The 21,304-nt window shown below is 46.6% G+C and overlaps 1 protein-coding gene across 1 annotated transcript in view; it reads right to left on the reverse strand.

Moving 5' to 3' along the window:
* The window catches only part of DCPS (decapping enzyme, scavenger), a 37,078-nt gene extending 18,236 nt beyond the window's left edge, over window positions 1-18,842 (reverse strand). Inside the window, exons 1-2 of the mRNA XM_036099310.2 lie at window positions 18,642-18,842; window positions 17,326-17,500 (exon numbers count right to left, since the gene is read on the reverse strand). Of these exons, the coding sequence (XP_035955203.2) occupies window positions 17,326-17,500; window positions 18,642-18,842 (376 nt within the window). The remainder of the gene's footprint in view (window positions 1-17,325; window positions 17,501-18,641) is intronic.
* Window positions 18,843-21,304: the final 2,462 nt, after the last annotated feature.

Genomic DNA, 21,304 nt, shown 5'->3' on the forward strand with positions numbered 1-21,304 from the left:
CCTACATTGCTCAAGGGACAATTATACATTAAGAGGACTTCCCTGATACTCCTTATGAAGCCTCCCCACCTCGCATGCGTTTTCAAGCTTTGTTTTTATTTTTAATTCAAGGTGGGCTGGTGCATAGGTTAGAGTCATGTGAAGTTTGGTTTTAAGTTTCCTGCTCTTTCCCACCCACCACTTTCAATTCTTCTTGCCATTTCTTTGCTTGTGTACTTCCACAGTTCTAAATTACACAGTTTTCTTTGTTGTTCCCCCTTGACTTTTCACTTTTACTATTACTCATTAACTTCCCATTATGGAAGATAAGGGTTTAGCTTTTTTACCAGCATATGCACACATGCACACACACACATACTCCCCCGCCAACCCCCGTCCTCACAATACTCCTGTATTAGAATTGTGGGTAAGTCAGTATTCAATGTCAACACTACTATGACGATTTACATGCTGTGCACTGCTGAATACTAGGACTGTTTTTCCTCTTTAGCACAATTTTTGGTATATGGAGTTAGTAATTACTCTTTTATTTGCTCACTTTTCTGTAAACTTGTCACTAATTCACCCCCACACCCACTTCTTCTGTTTATATAAATCTTTTTTTTAAGACTTTATTTATTTATTCATTTATTTATTTGACAGAGAGAGAGAGAGAGAGACAGCGAGAGAGGGAACACAAGCAGGGGGAGTGGGAAAGGGAGAAGCAGGCTTCCTGCCAAGCAGGGAGCCCAATGCGGGGCTCGATCCCAGGACCCTGGGATCATGACCCGAGCCGAAGGCAGACACTTAACGACTGAGCCACCCAGGCGCCCCTAAAAATCTCCTTTTAATGTTAAAACTTGGGAGGAACACAAGCAATGTATCCTCCCAGAGCCTCTGACTCGCTCCAGCAGGTGCTGTGCGGAGCTGTGCCCTGGGACCTCCGTGCACCACTATCCTGGGGCTGCCCCCCCTACTTTGCTTCCTGGGTCCACTATCTCCTTCTTTCCTGTTTGCATCTTTATTTTACTAAAGCAGTGGTTCTCAAACTTCACGGTGCATCAGAACCACCTGACTAAGGACATCTGTGGTGGGGCCCACCAGTATGCCTTTTTAAGAAGTTCCTGTGTGTAGCTGCTGCCACTGGTCCTGGTCCTGGGACCACACATCAAGGACCACAACACTAAAGCACAAAGTCAAGTTGCTTCCAGAGCTAGGGTACAAGGGAGATACATTTAGAGACCTGGAACATCTGAAAATGTCTTTATTCTACTGTCACATGTAATCAAGAGTTTGGCAGAAGAATTCTACGATGGAAAGCAATGACCCTCAAAATCTGAAAGCTCCTTGATCTTCTAGATTGTGATGCGCTGTTGAGAAGTCTGAGGTCATTCTGATCCGCAGTCCTTTATATTGACCTGTTTTCTTGTTGTCTTCAACGTCCCAATCGTGTTGATGGGTCTTGGGAGTGGTTTCTACTCATCCCTTGAACTGGGTAATTGTTGAGCCCTTTCAATCTCAAAAATCACGTTTTTCAGTCCTGGGAAACAATCTTATTTCTTTGGTCATTTTCTTCCCTACTTTCCCCCCCGTCTTTCTGGGACACCTATCGGGATATTCATCTTCCACTTCCATTTTTCTTTTCTCTCCCCATTTTCTGCTGGCTGCTCTGCTTTTAAGTAAGTTTTCTTCAGCTTCTTCTCTTCTATTCAAGTTTTCATTTCTGCTACATATTTAATTTCTAACAACAGTTAAAAAAATTCCTCATTGACCGCATCTTGTTCTTATGCATTTGATAGACCATAATTTGTCTCGGACATTAATAACAAGTTTTTGCAAATTTCTTCTCCCTGCATAGTTTTTGTTTCTTCCAAGTTCTTTTCTTTTCCTTCCTTTCTTTTATCAATGGACACTTTACTCAAGTCTGGTCATCCTTGCCTGTCCACTCACTCATATTTGAGGGCAGAGCACTAAAAAGCTGATGGGAAGCTCTGCGGACATAGGGGTGTTCACCTGGAGATTCATTTTAGGATGATTGGGCTATGCCCTTGCATGACAGAACCCCGAAGAGTTTGTCTTCTCTCTTGGGCTGGTCAGATTCTCCATGCATGACTCTCCCAATTTCACACATGGAGGTGTAAGCCTGGCTGACAGCATCCTGAGAGATGAGGAGGAGAAGCGGCTGGTGCGTGGCAGGAGAGAGCATGGGGTGATCTAACACCGAATATGTAAACTTCCACTTAACCCTCTACATTTCAGTACCCTGAGCACCCCCTCCACCGCAACTAGAATCTCTAGACCCTGTCTGAACCTCTCCAGAGGCTGGATCTCTGGGAGCAGCAACTACCAGTCGTGTGAAATGGGACGGGATTTATGGGACCTGCCGGCTCAGGTTTCCCTCACGCACATCTGCTGGGTCAGTCACTCCTCCCCTGGTCATTTCCTAGGCTTGTCTCCTCTTCCTTCTCTAGTCTCTACGGCATAATTTTTTGTAAGGTAATTCCTTTAATGTCATTTTTAGTGAGGGTTTTAGAGGAAGCGGTTGGGCAAAATGCCCCCTTTTAACTGGAAGCCCACGTCCCTGTCCTTCTGTTTCCGTTATAATGCTTTATTTTAAAAAATGTTTTATCAAGGGGCGCCTGGGTGGCTCAGTCGGTTAAGTGTCTGACTTCAGCTCAGGTCATGATCTCAAGGTCCTGAGGTTGAGCCCCATGTCTGGCTCCCAGCTCAGTGGGGAGTCTGCTTGTCCCTCTCCCTCTGCCCCTCCCCCAGCTCATGCTTTCTCTCTCTCAAGTAAATAAAATCTTTTTCTTTTTTTGAAGATTTTATTTATTTATTTGAAAGAGAAAGACTGAGCGAGAGAGAGAGAGAGAGAGAGCATGAGTAGGGGAAGGGGGAGAAGCAGACTTCCCTGCCGAGCAGGGAGCCCCACGGGGCTCGATCCCAGGACCCGGGGATCATGACCCGAGCCGAAGGTAGTCACTTAACCAACTGAGCCACCCAGGCGCCCCTGAAGTAGATAAATAAAAACAAAACCAAAAAAAGAGTAAAGAAAAAAGAAAAAATGTATTATTGAAGTACAGTTGATATACAATGTTATATTAGTTTCAGATGTACAATATATCAATTTGACAATTCTATTTATCACTCAACGCTCCCCAAGAGAAGTGTAGTCACTATCTGTTACCATACCAAGTGATCCAATAATTCCACTACTGGGTATTTACCCAAAGAAAATGAAGACACTAATTTAAGAAGAAATTTGCACCCCTATGTTTATGGCAGCATTATTTACAATAGCCAAGAGATGGAAGCAGCCCAAGTGTCCACTGACTGATGAATGGATAAGGAAGATGTGGTATGTTATACAATGGAATAGTACTCAGCCATCAAAAAGAGTGAGATCTTGCCCCTTGCGACAATACAGATGGACCTAGAGGTTATTGTGCTAAGTGAAATAACTCAAGTCACAGAAAGACAAATACCGTATGATTTCATTTATATGTGGAATCTAAAAAACAAAACCAACAACCAAAAAAACCAGAAGTTTGTTCGAGTTATAAAATAAATAAGTCACGAAGAGGAAAGGTACAGCATAGGGAACATAATAATACTGTAATAATATTGTATAATGCTTTCTTTTTCTTCTTACCTGTTTCTTGCCACTTGACCTATTTACTTATGGTTCATCTCCTCTGACTGGACGTAAGCTCCTTCAGAGCGGAGACTTTGTCTTATATACTGTGTGTGCAGTTCCTAAAACAGCACCTGACACATATTAGGCCCGAACAATACAGTTATAGAACAGAATATATATCATGCCACTTTATTTTTCAAAGAGCACGTGCATATGCACAACTACATACACATAAGAATGCACAGAAAGAAGTCTAAAATTCAGGACATATTCCAAGATGTTGAAAAGTTATCTCTCGGTGGTGGAGTTATATATAATTGTAACCTTTCAAATTAATTTTGGGGGGACATTATATTTTCTAAAACAAATGTGGATCACTTATGTAACAAATACATTAAGAGCTGAAAAATAAGCCGCTCCTTAAATAAGCCCCAGAGAGGTTAAGTAATTTGCCCAAGGCCCCGCAGCCAGTAAGGGGTGGAGCTGAGATCTGAACCCAAGCCGTCTGGCTCCTCTCTGCAGTATTGCTTTCCCAGTGCCACAGGGCCATTCTTTCAGACCTTTCCCTAAGAAACCTGTACTACCGCGGTGGGGTCTCCAAAAAGCAGCCTTATCAGATAGGAGAAACATGATTAGTTCCAACCCCTCCCAAAGACATGTAAACAGCTGTCAGCAAAACCAAAGGGCATAATAAGGTGCCAGAGAGATTGGGGCTGCAGACTGGGAGGTCTGGGGATCCATCAGCAACAGCACTGCACTCTGCCATGCGTCATGGGGAGGGAGGGGGGGCAGAAGCACGTGTCCCTCAGCTCTGGGGGTACGGCTAGAACAGGCTCTGGTGGGGCACAGAGAGGGACTGAAGACGATCCCGCTTACCATAAGGGACAACGGCTGTTTCGACTTGTGTGTGTTGTATCGCCCCCCACTGCTCCCCACCAAAGATGCCAGTGCTGGCTCTCGAGGAAGGACGCCTGGGGTGGGCTCCGAGGAGAGGGGCCTTGTGGTGGTCTTGCAGCCCTTGTGGGGCTTAGGGCAGCAGGGATGTTTTGGCAGCAGGAGCGGTCGTACCAATGCACCCCAGCTGAAAAGCGGCCCTATACACACGTTCCTTCTCTCCGCAGCGCAGGCGGGCAGGCTGGCGTGCCTCATAAGACCCTTGAAGAGTCTCCTGAAAGGCTTTCTCCCGGAATAAACCCACCCCCTGTCCTCTACCCAGACGCGAGAGCCCAAGTGCTTTCAGAGGCGGAGGCAGGGCTGTGGAGAGGAACAGAGCGGCTGCCTTTCTTGCTCTCTGCCAAAGCTAGCTTAGCCAAATCCCCAGGAAGACGCTGTTGCACAGGAAACATGAAAACGCAAACCACAGACAGTCTGCGCTCCTTCCCATACACATGTTCAAACAAGACTGCTTTCCAGCCGTTACTGATGACTTCTACACGATGAGGTAATTTCTATGGCTCAGTCTGTGGCTTTTGCTCTCCTTTCATTACGATGAGCCAGTTTCAACTTATTTGACCCAGATGTGCAGGCTCAGGGGAGCCGGGGAGAAGCAACAGCAAAGCATGAGCTCGTGTGAAGCCCACCCCCACCCCCCTTCCACATGGGCCAAGCAGAGCCACCCAGGTGACGGGGCAGATGGCGGGGCGCTCTATCAAAGGACCCGGACAGAGGCCTGGCAAGGAAAGGGGCTGCAGGGTCTCCTGGGGACTTGAATTATTTTCGCTCCTCTTGGGGATCTCCCCTGATGAGGCCACCCTCTCCTCAGCCCGGGCCTCATGGTGGCCAGAGAGCAGGCGGGAGGCTGGAGAAGAGGCGGTCCGTGTCCTGCACCACAGGGAAGCTGGAAGTACTCAAGGGGAGGCCTGAAGAGACTTCCAGATCAAAAATAAACAGGGATGAAGGGTGTGGTCGGGATCCTACTGGAAGCTCTGGCCGCTCCACAGCGAACCTTCAAACCACTAATTACCTGTCTCCAGGACAGCTCAGAGATGCTATTAGAGGCAGAGGAAAGGCAGATGCAGATTTTAGCCAGGCCCTGGATCTGACAGGCTCCTTCCCTCCTCCTCCTCAGTTCTCCGAGGCCCCGGAGGGAGAGGAGGGGCGAATGACAGGACCCAATGGCTCACAAGCAAATTCGGCAACTCTGAATGCTGCTCCAGGGCTGCCTGGGGTGGCCGGCCTTTGGTTACATGGTATCAGGGTGGTCTGTTAGGAATGGGAAATGCTGCTATATGATGGCTGTGGGGCTTACAGCATCCCACAAAGTTCCATCTGAACAGAAGGACTGAGAACTGGTACTGAATGAGATAATGGAGGCACGGACAGACAGTCCTGCCCTTAGAGCTGAGAGACCCCCACATCCCCGCACCCAGGAAGAAGCTGTTCTGGGGTTAAGCAGACCAGTCTACAAAAGCTATTGGACCGAACACTCGGGAGTTCCAAAACACGGCCCCTCTCTCAACTTCCTGCCTAGAGGCATCGCCTTATTTACTCAGAGAGGAGCACACGGACCCGGTCTCGGTGCAACATCCATGGACACTGCCATATTGTGTGCACTGGCCGGAAGCGGGCAGAAGATCAAAGAAACAGGGGATATCCCCCACTGAGAGGGGCCCAGGACTACCAGAATTTTAGGTTATCACTCACTAAGAAGTCTGGATCAGAACCAGGCTGCCACAGGCTGGCAGTGCCAGCCGGAGCCAAGCAATGAAGTGGAACCAGCTATCCTGTGGGTGATCCGCCTTCACCCACTGGTCCTGAGTAAGCTGACTCTTCTGCTGACTTGAGCCTCAAGACTGCCACAAAGTCTTGGGACCTTGCCCCATCTGGGAGAGAGAACGAGAACACCAGTCTTGTGATGGTGACTACATCTCAGTAGCTCAGGATCTACTCAATTTCTCACTTCTGAATGCAATGGCTTCTCCCAGCTTCGTGGAAGCCATGAGCCTAAATGGAGAATTGAACAGAGGGAGGAGATGGGGACACAGAGGAGGCAGTGTGCAAGGGTTCCCTGAGCTGAGGTGGCAGAGGAAGGAGAGCATGAGCCAATTAGACCGCCAAGAGAAAGGAAGACCCCAGATTCTGGCTGAAGAATTTTACCCAGGTGTTAGGGGCCTTTCCATCTTGAAATGTCTGCTTGTTGTTATTCTACTGTCCCTCCAAGCCCCACAAGGGGCTTGGCTCCCTGGTGTCAGGAGCTCTGAAGCACCCAGGGAGAAAAGTAGACAGAAATCTGCTATCTTGGGGCGCCTTGGTGGCTCAGTCGGTTAACTGCCTGCCTTTGGCTTGGGTCATGATCCCAGGGTCCTGGGAATTGAGCCCCACGTCAGGATCCCTGCTCAGTGGGGAGTCTGCTTCTCCCTTTCCTCCCCGCTTGTGCTCTCAGTCACTCTCTCTCTCTCTCTCTCAAACAAATAAATAAAATCTTAGGGAAAAAAAAGAAAGAAATCTGCCATCTTTAAGTGGCCTCAAGTGATGAAACCAAAGGAGTAGATTCCTGTGGGTTCACTCACTTTTTCCGCTGTCCCATTTCAAAGCCCAGCTAATGCTAGGAGCCCACCCTACAGCTCTGTCCACAGTGTTGTCCTTACCCAGAACACCCCTTCTACCTCCCAGAACGCCCTCCCATCACCATATCCAGCCGTCCCAGGGGCCACCATGTCCCCAGCTGTGGGGTGGAGCTGCCTCCGCACACTCTAACCCACCCGCTCCCAGTGTGCACCTCTCCACAGCCTCATGCTCTCCATTAGCATCTCACAGGTGCATCTCCGTAGACAGGTGTAATTCACCAGAGTTTGGGGTCCACATATCTTGGGGGTATGCAGTACTTGCTGATGAACTGACAAGCCCATGTAATGAGGGTCATTCAGGCTATGAAGGAAGGAGGGGCAGAGGCTCCAATCCAGGCTAATCTGATCATCTGCTTCTTTGTTTTGTTTGGTGATGAGGTTAACATCCTAAGAAATATCTATCCAAGCATCACATGAATAAATTCTCAAATAATTCAGAAGTCTAATACCCAAACCTTTTCATTGAAATAAACACTAACAATAGTTGGGTATTTACTATCCCAGTCTTTAATGAGTTTACATATATATGAACATATCTACATAAAGGTCTTTTTTTTTAAGAGTTTATTTATTTGAGAAAGAGAGAGAGCACAAAGGGGGGGGGCATGGCTCCCCGCCGAGCAGGGAGCCCGACATGGGGCTTGATCTCAGGACCCTAGGATCATGACCTGAGCCAAAGCTTAGACACTTAACCAACTGAACCACCCAGGCACCCCAAGGTCTTTTCTTTTTTAAGTACAAATGGGTGGATCCTTTATGTGACCTCTGGCCTGACAGTACATACCTAGCTGTCTCCAAGTACCCAGGTACAGAGGAAGGGAAATGAAGCTGTAAGTTGGGATCAACCGAAGGGCATCTAGAGAACAGCTGTACCAACTGGTTCCATCCAATGCCATACCCTCATCCCAGGGGTAGGCACTTAATGCCAGATGAACAGGAGGGCCGTCATCCAAAGACAGAAAACCACGGACTAGAGGAGTGGTTGGCAAGCTTTTCTGCAAAATGTGACAGTAAATATTTTAGGTGTTGTAGGTCATGCTGTCTCTTTTTCATATTCTTTTTAGTTTTTTCCTGTTTAAAACAACCCATTAAAAATGTAAAACCCATTCTCGGCTCTTAGGCCATACAAAAGCAGCAGCCCACAAGCTATAGTGGACAAGAGAGCGTGAGGGGTCCAGCGTGGGTGCTGGTGACTCCAGCGTGCCGATCAAACTGCGCCAACAAGGCCCGCTCCCCATCCACACAGCACAGGGCCGGCTACGCATCCAGGAGGACTGTTGTGGAAATAGACCTACCAGTGGATGGTGGACAAACCCCACATCAGCTCACTAGATTATCAGCCTGCTTCTTCATTTTTAAACACAAATGAACTAACATTCACCAGACGTTAAGAGAAAACCAGCAGCCTGAAAAAGAATGACCAAAATAAACAACCAGAACCAGATCCCAGAGGAAATGAGATCATGGATGGGTCAGGAGATAATTTTTTAAATAATTCTAATTAGTGTGTCAGAGAAAGTCAATTTGGACCCTGTAAAGCAAGAGCAAGATGCTAAGAAAATGAAATAGAGAGTCAGAGGGAAGAAAATTAAAAATATGATTGCCAAATTAAAATCTTCACTAGAAAGGTCTGGAAGATAAAGTTAAGACAATCTACTGGACTGTAAAAAGAAAAGACATAAATGGGAAAAGCGGGAGAACAGAAGCAATACACAGGATCACTCTAGGAGATTAACACCTAATAGGGTTTCCAGTAAGAGGAAATAAAGGAAACAGAGGGAAGGAAATTATCAAAGAAATAACAGAAAAAAATGTACAGAGCGGAATAATGACATAAGACTTTAAATCGAAAGGGTCCAAAAGTACCAAGTACAATGAATGAAAAAAAAATCCAACCTTGACACAGCCTTACAATACTTCAGTACACCTAAGATAAAGAGCATACCAAGATAAGCTTCCAGAGAAGGAAACTAACAAAGCAAGAAAAAAAAAAAAAGAATGAAAATGAAAAACCAAGTTAACTGTACGAAAATGAAAATCAAACTGTCATCAGATGTCTTGTTAACAACAATGGATGCTTGAAGTCAACAGATCAGTGCCTTTAATGTTTTGAGGGAAAAGAAATTTAAATTCTGTATTTGGTCAAACCATCAATCAAAAGTGAGGGCAAAATAAAGGATTCAAGGTTTACCTTTCATGTGTTCTTTCTGAGGAAGTACTTAAGACTGTACTTCAGCTAAGTAAGAGACTAAAGAGAGACATCAAACCCAGAGAACAGTGGATCTAACCCAGCAACGCTGTGACAGGATGTCTCAAGTTGACAGCCATAAGCATGCCTATAAAGAATCAGATGTCCAGATTGGAGCAGCAGGAAAGAGTGTTCTGGAAACAATATTTCCAGGAAGGAAGGACTTATCATGTAATGAATTATCAAACTAAGTGGCTGGATAATTTCAAAAACAGAGTAAAGGCTCAGGATTCTTTTAACCACAATTAAAAAAAAAAAAAGAGGCAACTAGAAACTTTATGAAAAAGGAAAAACATAAAAAAATGGCTCAAATATGAAGTAAACTAAAAAGCAGCATGATTTGGAGGAACTGCTGGGATGTGAGAACAGGGCATCCATTTGACCTAGACATCAGACGCATCCTCCTTCCAGGGGCATGGGGATCTCAAGTACTGGGCAGGTGGGAGAGGAACTAGAATCCCAGCACTCTGCTTGAGTGTGTAGCGCACATTAATCTGGCCACCATAATGTAAACGCTGTTTACTGGCGGGCAGCTCAGAATCTACTTACAGACAAAGCACACAAGACTTGATTACAATCATGCAACAGAACATACCATAAAACAATGTGAAATACAAGCATGGCTGACAGAGAAATCAGGAGACAGCAAAGCAAGTGAAGGCTAGAGGCATGGACGGATATTCTTAACTGACAGAGTGACAACCTCAAGGAAAGGGATCAAGGGCTAAAGGTTTCAGTGTATTTAGGATTCCAAAGGCAATTTTTAAAAACCCTAAAAATAATAATATAAACATTAAAAATTGGAAGGAGAGGGGAGGGAGGGTGTGAAATGTATAAAGGAGCTAAACCTCTCCATCTCCACTGTGGGGGACCAAGAAGGTCAAAATGTGACAAATCAAGAAGTTGCATTATCTTACTTTTCAGTTAAGGGTCTAGAGGAGACTACCAGAAGCACTAGCCCCAGAAATTCTCTTCATGGTAGTTGCTTCTGGAAAGTAGGACCAGGGTGGGGCAGGGTGGTACAAAAGCCCGTTCCTGGCCATGTATATAAGCCTTTCAGTACTATCTGATGACTTGACCATGTGACTGTATGACTTTGATGAATGGCCTACCCCTACCACAGAGAGACCTATTCAGTAGTTCCAGATTCTGTATTCAAGAAAGCTCCATAAGCATTTGTGATGAATAGTTCTAGTTAAGAATCACACTACTAAATAAACCTCTAGAGTTCCATTCAAACCTGAGATACTGTGGTTCTATGCTCTCACAGGATACTGAAGCCCACGGAGGTGGGCTAGCCAGCGATCTGATTCCTCATTTTCCATTGAGAGAAACTGAGTCTCAGAGCAATTCCATGACTTGCCCTGGTGTCACCCACTGGCCGAAAGCCTGGGGTGTTTCTCATGTTAGACGATGGGGCTCTTCAACACCCCGCCCAGGAGGTAACCTTTCTGGCAAGACTTTCCCTGTTGGTCACTGCTCCGAGAACTCTTATCCTTCAGCTCAGCTGCAATGGGAGGCCTGCCGAGAACACCCACAGGGGATGGGGTGACAGGCCCGTGCCAGTACGTGCTGGAGTGGAGCCCACGGAGCCTGGTACCGAGCCTTCTCCTCCAGGAGCTGGAGGACCTCCCCACACTGCCCTACTCTGCCAGGGCTGGCCCCATGCTGGAGCACGCTCCAGCACAGCACAGACTCCCCTGTCCACCACAGAGAAGAGAGTCAGGCCCCACCACTTCCCTGCACCGGAGAAAAGGTGGTATGCAGAAAGAGAAGTCCGCTAACACCCAAAACCCAGAGGAAGGAGGCCTTAATCATACACTTTCAGTTACAGTGACTGGAAACCAAATTTGAGAATGAAGGCAGGACTCTACAAATTAGTGGGAGAAAATCCTTAGCTCTTCTAAGAACCTGCTGGTTTTTCTTAACTTTGTTTTTTGCCTTTTTTTTTGTTTTTGTTTTTTTCTTAACTTTTAATTGGTAAATACATTGTACAATATAAAACTTGTATGGGAATACACATTTTTATATATACACACATATGTACGTAAATATAAAATAGGTACTGTTTAAAGACCTAAAATAAAACAAAAGAACACCCATGCATGGAGCGTGCAGCATGCAGCCCGAGAAACTTTGGGTGTCCCCTCTGCCCTCCCCCTACCAGGGATAATCGCTTTGCTGAACTAGGCATTCATCATTTCTTTCTTTGTCTTATTAACTTTATTATTTATGCACGCATCCCTAAGCAGTATATTGTTTAGTTCTGCTTGTTTTTCAACTTTATCTAATTGGAACCACACTGTGTATATTTTGTGTCTTGCTTTTCTTGCTCTACATGGTGAGATTCTTGATGTGTGTAGCTGCGGCTCATTCATTTTCATTGCACGGAAGAAGCAGTCCGGTGCAGGGAAACACCTTGATTAACTTATCCAGTCTATTGTTTGGTGATATCTGGATTGTTTCTAGTTTTTTCTATCGTGAACAATGCTACCAGAGGAAAGTTTTATGGGAATGGCTAGTTTTTAAAATGCTCCTTCCAAACAAGCCCTCACTCTGGACTCCAGGGGTCCTGGTTTTGCCTCTGTAAGGAGCACAGGGAAGAAAACCATGCCTATAGCTAAAGTATCCAGAGTTCTCTGCAACCAAAAGAAGATGTGATTCCTAGGTTCCCTCTACTCCCTGCCCCGGCCTCACTCACACACAGACGCCTCCTCCTCCTCTGAACCTGAGATTCCACGCCCCTGCTCTACATTGGGGAAAACAATTGGCCTTTTTAGACACGGTCTGGATTTCTGAGTCACACCTCTCTCTCTACTCTCCCCACCCCCCCACGTCCCCCAGGTAAGAGAGAACAGAGATCTTATGAAAGGGCTCCATTGATGGCCACAGGTGTGAGAGCGTGAGAGCTGAAGAAGCAGATGATCCAGGCTCTGCCCTGCATGGACGGCCGGGGCAGCACTGACATGCCAGCCGTCTGGCCCACTCGGCCCTCACGTTTGCCACATGGCCACAGGGGGAAGAAAGGAAACCTGCCCATGGTCAGGGCCAGGCATTTTTCCACGTTATCTATACTGTTCCATTTAAGGCTCACGCAATCTTAAAGGGAGAAACCCCATAATAGAAGATGACTAACACCTAACCAAATATACATCATATGCCAGTCACTGTGCCAAGTGTTTTATATGCCTTATTTCCATGGGTCATAACCCATGACAATGATGATAAGATTAATTTAGGAAGTTAAGACCAGCATTTAAAAGGAAACAGACAAGACTGGAATTCAGTTGAAAATACTAGCGAGTGTCCGGTAAAGTAAGGGTAAGTATTGTTTTGTGAACCTTTTGTTTCTCTTATATCCATGTGTGTTTATTCATAAGTACCGGGTCACAATGTAAGATGTATCTCTCACTCTGGGCGGAGGCTCAAACATTTTCTTTTTTTTTTTTAAGGGAGGGGAGGGGAAGAGGGAGAGAGAATCTTAGCCGGACATGGGGCGATTGCTCACGACCCTGAGATCATGACCTGAGCAGAAATCAAGAGTCGGATGCTTAACCGACTGAGCCACCCAGGTGCCCCTAAAACATTTCCTTATGTCATTTGTTTCATAACCATCTCAAGATATGTTCAGTTACTAACCTAATTTAACAAGAACATACCTGAGGCGACTTCCCCAACTACATCTGTGCTGCACCCCACAGCCATCAACTGCCCCCTCAAGCTCCCGACAAAACAGCCTCTTCTCTGTTCCTCTTTCCTCCTCCACGACACATGCTGTTCCCTCAGCCCCAAATACTCCCCCACCCCCCCCACCAGCTCTTTGCACAGCTGGTTCCTTTCCATCCCGCAGGTCTCAGCTTGAGTGTCAGCTCTGCAGAGAGCCCTCCTGGGCCCGCAGCCCGAGCAGCCCCTCTCTAGCTCACGACCACTGAAACGCTTGTTTCCTTGTCTGCTGGCTGCTTCTGTCCCTCCATTACAACTCCAAGGACACAGCGAATACCTAACGCATACACCTAGCACAGCGCCGAACACGGAGAAGGCACTTCGTCTCTGTTAAACGAATACAAAAAACTTACCAAGTCTTCACAGCTGGTGAAACGGCAAAGCCAGGATCCCAGCACAGATGACGTCCGACCCGAGGCTTGCTCTTCAGCTCTGCACTACACTAAACTCAGAAACAGCATGACACTGTCTCAGGCCACACTTACTTAGTAAGTATTGGCACTAGGACAGGACCCGAGCCTGTCTCACTCCAACACCCCCGGCTCTCTCTAGCGTGTCAACAGGGTGGGGGGCCATGAGTGGCTCCAACGGGCAGCCTCTTGGGGACAGCTGAGAATTTGGGAGGGCTAAAGGAGAATGCAAAACCTTCAGGCTGGAAGAGAAGAAGAAATTTGCCGTGAGTGGAGAGATAGCAGAAGAAATCAGGAGAGCAGTCAGCTCAGAAACTGGGGGTGCAGAGGGCTTCCCTCAGCAAGCAGTATGATGGGAAGGACGTCGGGAGGAATAGCCAGAGATGGCAGAAAAACTCAAAATGGCAACTGTGCAGGGGGCTTCGGGGGCAGAGGCTGCAGAAACCATGCCTTAAGGCCTCTCCAGGCAGTGTTAAGAGCTGGTGACTTGGACTCTGAGATTGGAAAGGTGGGGCCGGGGCCCAGAAGACTCCAGCGAAGAGGCCAAAGGAGCCGGCCACAGGAATACTTTGGCAATGCCGCCACCTCGTGGTTGTGGAACACTTGGCCCACAGGAAAAACAGCCTAGTCAGTTTGTGGGTTCATTTTCCAGCAGCATTTAGGGAGCACCCAGTGGGTCGAGACCTCTGTTCCCTACATCCAGGCAATGACCAAACCCTGCTGAGTTTACTTCCCTCTTTCACATAGTAACTGGTGGAACGTCCCTCCCCAAACAAGATTACAGGCAGAGCGGATGTCTTACTCATCTCAAGCTCCAGGACCCAGCGTAGGGCCCCGCATGTGAGAATAATCATAGCAGCTATTATTCAATATGTGCTAAGTGTTTTTAAAGACATTAGTGTGTCTGAGTCTCACATTTTACCTAGGAGGTACCTAGGACCTCCGAAGAGAGATGTCAGGTAGGCGCTTATTGCAATGAGCCTGGAGTCCTTGGAGGGAGGGATGGAGATAGAGAAAGAAACATGGGCATCACCACACACAGACGGTATTTAAAAACCAGTACTTCTCAAAGTCTGATGTGCATGTGACTTGCCGGGGGAGGGGCGGTTGCGTTTAAAACACAGATACTAATTCTGACTTCGGAGCGGGGTCTGAGATTCGGCATGTCTAACAAGCTCCAGGATGATAGCCGTACGGCTGGTCCACAGACCACACTATGAGTGGGAAAGAATCTGGAACGGGGGTTAATGAATTATGGCCAGAGGATGAGCTCTGTGGCCTGTTTCTCTACACCCAGCAAGCGAAGAGTGGCATTTTCATTTCTAAAGCGGTTGTTTTTTAAAAAAAAAAAAAAAAAAAAGGAAGGAAGAATATGTGAAAGAGACCACTGATGTGGCTCATAAAGCTTAAAGTATTTCCTCTCTGGTCCTTTACAGTAAAAGTCTGCCAACCCCTGATCTAGACTATCATCCAGGGGACAGGGTGTATGGCCATATGAGAGAGAGAGGAGGGCTGAGACCTGAAACAAATTTTTATGACTTCCACTCACCGTGCCTAGTTTGGCGAGGGAAAATAAAAGTAAAATGAGCTGCATGTATACTAATGTTTATGCAAAGACAGTGAGCCCCAGAAACGATGAGTTCACATCTGAAGCTCCCAGGGGGGTAGGGGATGGTAGTGGGCAATACTGGGGAAAAGGCAGGAGACATCTGGGGTTCTGAGTGGGGAGGAAGACCTGTAGTGAGCGGATAACTGACTGCCTCTTTCAGTGCTTAGCTTAAAAAAAAAAAAAAAAAAAAAGACAAAAATAGAAAGCCAGGGCAGCGGCCACTACCACCTGTGTGCGGTATCACAGAAGTACTGGAAAAATAAAAGGAAAAGGCAAAGCTGCGAATTCCACAGGGTTTCTCTGTGCAGCAGAACCTTCTGTATTTTGACTGAGGGTGGGGAGTGTGGGCAGAGGGACTGGGGAAGGCGAGAGAAAGGGGTGGCGGCAGAACAGTGACCTCAGAGCCTATAGTCTGGGGGCTGCTCCAAGTGGTGTTTGGCTACAGAGCCTTCTGTCCTGCTACCACCACCCTCTGCTGAGGGCTACATTTGCTTAAATGTCAGCGCCTGAGAAAATAAATACAGCTGTCCATTTCCATCAACTCCAACCAATCAGGAGTGGCTTGCTTTCAGCGGAGGACCAGGCTGCTCTGCCTTCGGTCATGAAAGGCTTCCTTGCTGCACATCAAGTGTTCACATATATTTCCAAAGGACGACAAATAACAGCACCCTTTCTTGCGGGTGTAGAAAAGATTAAACCTATCAAAAGGGCTGTGGCAGGGTATCTGTAAAGCCAAATTACTCTTAAATGCCAGAGGACAAACAAAAAGATAGAAGGATATTACAAAACTGCCGCATACGACAAAGTCAATCCCAGAATTTCCTAGTTGAAAGGAATCTTCAAGGTCAACTGGTCTCTTTCATGCTTCCAACAAGGCTGCCTATTAAACCTAACCATCTAAAAGGAAAAAGCCCACATCACGCCTAGCTTTCGACATGGAAGCTAAAACAAAATAAAGGAAATAAATAAGTTCTTCCTCTTTTTTTTTAATAAAGATTTTTATTTATTTATCTGACAGAGAGAGTAGGAGAGAGAGCATGTGCAAGCAGGGGGAGTGGCAGGCAGAGGGAGAGAAGCAGGCTCCCTGCAGAACAGGGGGAGCCCAATGCGGGACTCAATCCCAGGACTCGGGGATCATGACCAGAGCCAAAGGCAGTCACTTAACCAACTGAGCCACCCAGGCGCCCCCTCTTATTATTATTTTTTTTTAATCTTATTTATTTGAGAGAGAGAGCACACAGAGGGAAAAGGAGAAGCAAACTCTCTGCTGGGTGGAGAGTCCAACGCAGGGCTTGATCCCAGCACCTCGAGATCATGAGCTGAAGGCAGACACTTAACCGGCTGAGCCACCCAGATGCCCCAAATTCTTCCTCTTCTTAATAAAAAATCCTGGCAATCCAAAACAAATCTCTGCCTTTTAGCCCATGAATTCCTGCCCTTCCCAAGTCCATCCCCCTCGATTGCACTCACTGTCTCCTGGACTAAAAGTGAGTTCCTTCAGAGAAGTAACTGGTCTTTGCAGCACCCTACACACTGCTCAGCCCCACAGCAGCGTGGTGAGCGAGTCCTCTGTCTACTGAAAGATCTTAGTTTTTCTGCCACCTACTGGCTGTGTGATCTTGGACAAGTCACTTAACCTTTCAAAACCTCAGTTCCCTGACCTGTAAAGTCCAGTCATAACTGGGCTACCTTCGAGTATTATATACGATAACACATGTAAGATAATTAGAATGATGGCTAGCACAATAATAAGAATTTAGTAAGTGTTGACAATCATTATTATTGGGTTAGTAGATGAAATGTTTTATACCAGGAATCACACTCCCTTCCCCAAATATACTACACCAACCTCAGCACTACTGACATTTTTTGTTATGAGGTCCCATCCTGTTTTGTAGACTATTCAGGAGCATCCCTGGCCTCTACCCTCTAGGTATCAGCAGCACCCCCTTTTCCCCAGTTCTGACAACCAAAACTGTCTTCAGAATTTGCCAAATGTCTCCTGGGGAGGCGGGGTGCAAAATCTCCTGCTTCCATTGAGAACTGTTGCACTAGAATATGCAAACCGGTTTTGCAGAGGAACCACCACACCCCCTAATGTCCCACCAACCCCCTCTCCCCACATGAAGCCACTTCAGCCACCACTTGCTCACCACTCAACTGCCGCGGAGGAAACAGGTGATAGGTGCTGTAAATATCATTGGAGAACTGCAACTGGAGCTCAGGGCTGCCCGTCAGGAGCTGGGCCACCTGCTCTACCTGAAACGGTGTCTTCTCTAGGATTACAACAGCATCCTCTCCATCTCCGTCCCCAGAGGTCTCATTCACCTGTAGGCAGAGACACCATCAGTGAGCCCAGGAGCAGAGGCAGAAGCTCTGGGGCCTCCTGTTTCTTCTCCCAGAGCAGCCACCTCATTAACCCAAATCCTTGGGGCAGCACTCACATCTTTCTTCTGAAAGATGCAAAGCTTCTCCACTTTCTTCTACTTTAGGCTTGCAGGGCCTCTGTCAAATTCTCCCCACTGTACAGATGAAGAAACATGTCAGAGAGATTAAGTGACTTGCCCAAGGTCACACGAATAGTCAATGTGGAAACAGAAACTAGAATCTGGGTATCGCAATTAACTCCCAGCTCAAAAGTTCTCATGGCTAAACTCCTCAGCAGGTGCTTCAGATGGAAGACAGGTGGGGCTAAGAGAACTAGATGGAATCTTGCAAACAAAACAAGAGACACACAGGCATGGTAGCCTAGGCCCAGGTCCCCCTGATCCTCCCAAAATGAGAGCTCTTGCTAGTTCTAAGGAACCCTAATACCTACCTGTGGCTGGGCCTCCTCACTAGCTCCCAGGATGGTCTCAGTCTCTCCTCAATCCCTTCTATAGAGCTGAGCACATGTTATTAGAGCCAGCTGTACCTATCTGTCTACCAGAAGATACTCTGCATTCCTGAAATTCAGGGACGGTAACTTTCATCTCTACATCCCCAGCACCTAGCTCAGCGCATGAAATGTGCAACTGAATTAGCAATTTAATAAACTGTCTCCTCAGGGCTGAGATCCTATCTCCTACAGTCTCTATGTCGTTCCATAGACGATCCAGGAACATTTACTGGTTCCCAGCACTTTTATATGTTAAATGAATACATGATGAACGGTTTGGGAATTCAACAGGTGATTTTAATCTGCAATACTCTCTATAAATGTTAGTTACTTTTAGTAAAGGAAGACTTAGGAAAATTAACCCTACGTCCGTGGATTTCCTTGATTCTAAGGGTAAACTTGTCTCCTGTACGCCCCGCTCTCACGCAGGCTAGTGGTACACTCTTCCTCCCCCCCCCCAGTAGTGCTATTGGTATTTTCCGGCCGAGCTCCGGTTTAAATAAAAAAAAAAAAAAAAAAAAAAAATCCGCCTCCAAGGCAGTGATTGGCTCACTGCGACCCGCATCCCCGTCCCAGGCTGCCTAATGGTACCTTCCCATGGAGAAAAATGATTTTGTCCCTCGCAGACTCCCTCAGCACTTTTTTCACTCTAAAGCCGGAGAACGGTAAGCGCACAGGGGCGGAGGTACCATTCCCAACGCCCGCTTCCTTTTCTTCTATGCTGGCGGCTTCCGCCTCTTCGCCGTCCAGTTCGCGCTTTCTCTTGCTGGGTTGAGGCGCTAGAGCCGCCATCCTGCCTGGCCAGAGCTGTGCGCCTGCGCCAACCCCAGCCGCGGCCCCGCCCCTCTCGGCGCTCCGGCGGCCGCGGCGTCCCGCCTCTGCGAGCGCGCAGCGACTACAACTCCCGACGGGCTTCGCGGACGCGTCTCGGAGCGCTGGTCCCAGTGACCTGTTCGCGGTGAGCGATTTAATTCAGGCCGCTGCCCGTTGTCCCCTGGCGCTGGCCGGCCTGAGTTGAGCCTGGTGCTGAGGGAAGAGAAAAGAAGGCAGCGAGTCTCTAACCAGGCCGGCTAACGATGCTGCAGTGGACGGGGCACCGCCCCCCCCCCCCCCCCCCGCGCCGCCCCGGGTGGCCGGAGCTGGAAAACACCTTTGGACTCCATGGATGCTTTGCACCTGACACCTTGAGTTGAATACTGACGTTTTAATAAGAATACCAACATTGCTTAGTTAGCGTGGAAGGAATTGTTTCTGAAACAAATCTGTTGAACCAATCTTATTTCTTGGTCGATTTTTTTTTATGAGAGTCATTAAACCATTTCCATTTTTCACCCATTTTCATTTCATAGAAATTTTCATCGTGTTCAGTGCCGAAAAGAAAGGTAAGTGAGCAGGGCAGAAATACATGTCCATACCTTCTTTTCTTCCAGGCTGGGGGCTTCTGCCTCCTCTGTTAACCTAGTTTGCACGTGTGTCTGCTGTCCTATACAGGGATGTGATTTGCAGCTTGAATATGAATCATCTGTCAGTTTCTGTGCTTTTCTTTACTTTTTTTTTCCCATATAAAATTTTATAATTTCTCCCTTTGTAAGTTTTTTGGGGGGCCGTTATTTCTGGCTAGTCCCTTTTTCCTTGGTGTTATTTGACAGAAATTGTTTCAAATTTAGTCAAAAATTTTGCTGTTTTCACCAATGTCAGTTTTATTTTGTTTTGTTTTTTCAGACAAAACTAATGAGGGAGGCAATTTTTGCAATTTTCAGTCAGTCAGTAACAAAGTGTATTCTATGTCCATGACCGTTTGCTTTTGGATTGATTATTTCTACCAGAAATATTATTATGAATTGGATAAAAGGCCATTTGTGAAGTAGAGAGCATTAGTAGGGAGACTTAGGACCTGGAATAATTATCTTCAGCCAAAAACTTGTCCACAAGTTTCCTGGATAACATCCCCCACCTTCTGGGAGTACAGCAGGAGGTCATAAACTGTGTGTAAGACTAGAACAAATGTCTCTGAGGGAAAATGGCCATAGCAAAACCTGTTCAAAAAGTCAAGGCCTAGATGTTATGGAAATTTCTAAGTTTGCATTCTCTTTCTTTCCCTTTTTTCCTCTCCCCCCTCCCCACACCTATCTCCCCCTCTCCTTTTCCTTCTCCCTCTCTCTCTCTCCTCTCTGGAAGAGAATTTGAGCAGAATACCTATGTTTTCACAAAAAGAGCACTGAATTAGAGCCGTAAAGTCTGGCCCCAACACTAGCTGTGCAACTTTGGGGAAATCACTTACCCTCTCTAGGCTTCCATTTTCTTTGTGCCAAACACTGTCCATCCTGAACAAGCCAGGGGAGATCTCTACTTTCATAGAATTCACATTCAAATGGAGATGAGGAAAATAGGATAATTTTAGATATGATTAAGTGCTATTTATAGAGTGAAACAGGACAATGTGATAGAGCCTGGGGATAGGGAGGAGATAAGGTGGTCATGGGTGGCTTCTCAGGGAGGTGACATTGAGCTGAGACTTGAAGGATGAGAAGCAACCAGCCTGTGAAGAGACCAGGGAACGTGTATTTCAGGCAGAGATGTCAGAATGCTGAAGACCCTAAAGTAGTAACGAGCTTGACATTTTTTGGAAACAAAAATGGCCCTTGTGGCTAGAATGTAGTGAGCCAAGAGGAGATACAAAATGAAATTCTGGAGAGATTTAATTCATTAGTGGCAAATTCACCGACACAGGTGTAATTGTGATTCAACTATCCGTGAGGTCAGAATTGCATTCCTAAAAAGGCCTGGCTCAAGGAAAGGATGAACTCCTAGGAAGCCTCAGCCACCAAAGGACCTCTTAGGATCCCAGACAGCACAGTGCAGCTAGCCTTGATGGCAACACCACAGGGCTTCGCTTGGCTCAGGGGCATTTGTCTGTTGGTGATGTTTTAGTTTCTCTTGCTTGGAAACATTAGAAGGCCCTGCACTGCCACATTTAATAGCCATTAGCCATATGTAGGTATTTACATTTTGAATTAATTAGAATTAGATAAAAATTCAGTTCCTCGGTCCAACAGCCATGTTTAAAGTGCTTGATAGCCTCCTACGGCTACGGACTATCACACTGGGCAGCACAGATGTGGATCATTTCTACCATCACAGAAAGTTCAACTGCAGTATTAGAAGGTTATTACTGGCAAGTCTGTCAATAAGCATTAATCCTTCAGTCTTCTTGAGGAATCTCAAAACTTCTCCCAAAACTTTTTTTTTTTTTT

This window comes from Halichoerus grypus, chromosome 11 (assembly GCF_964656455.1).
Source record: "Halichoerus grypus chromosome 11, mHalGry1.hap1.1, whole genome shotgun sequence".
Classification (NCBI taxonomy): Eukaryota; Metazoa; Chordata; class Mammalia; order Carnivora; family Phocidae; genus Halichoerus; species Halichoerus grypus.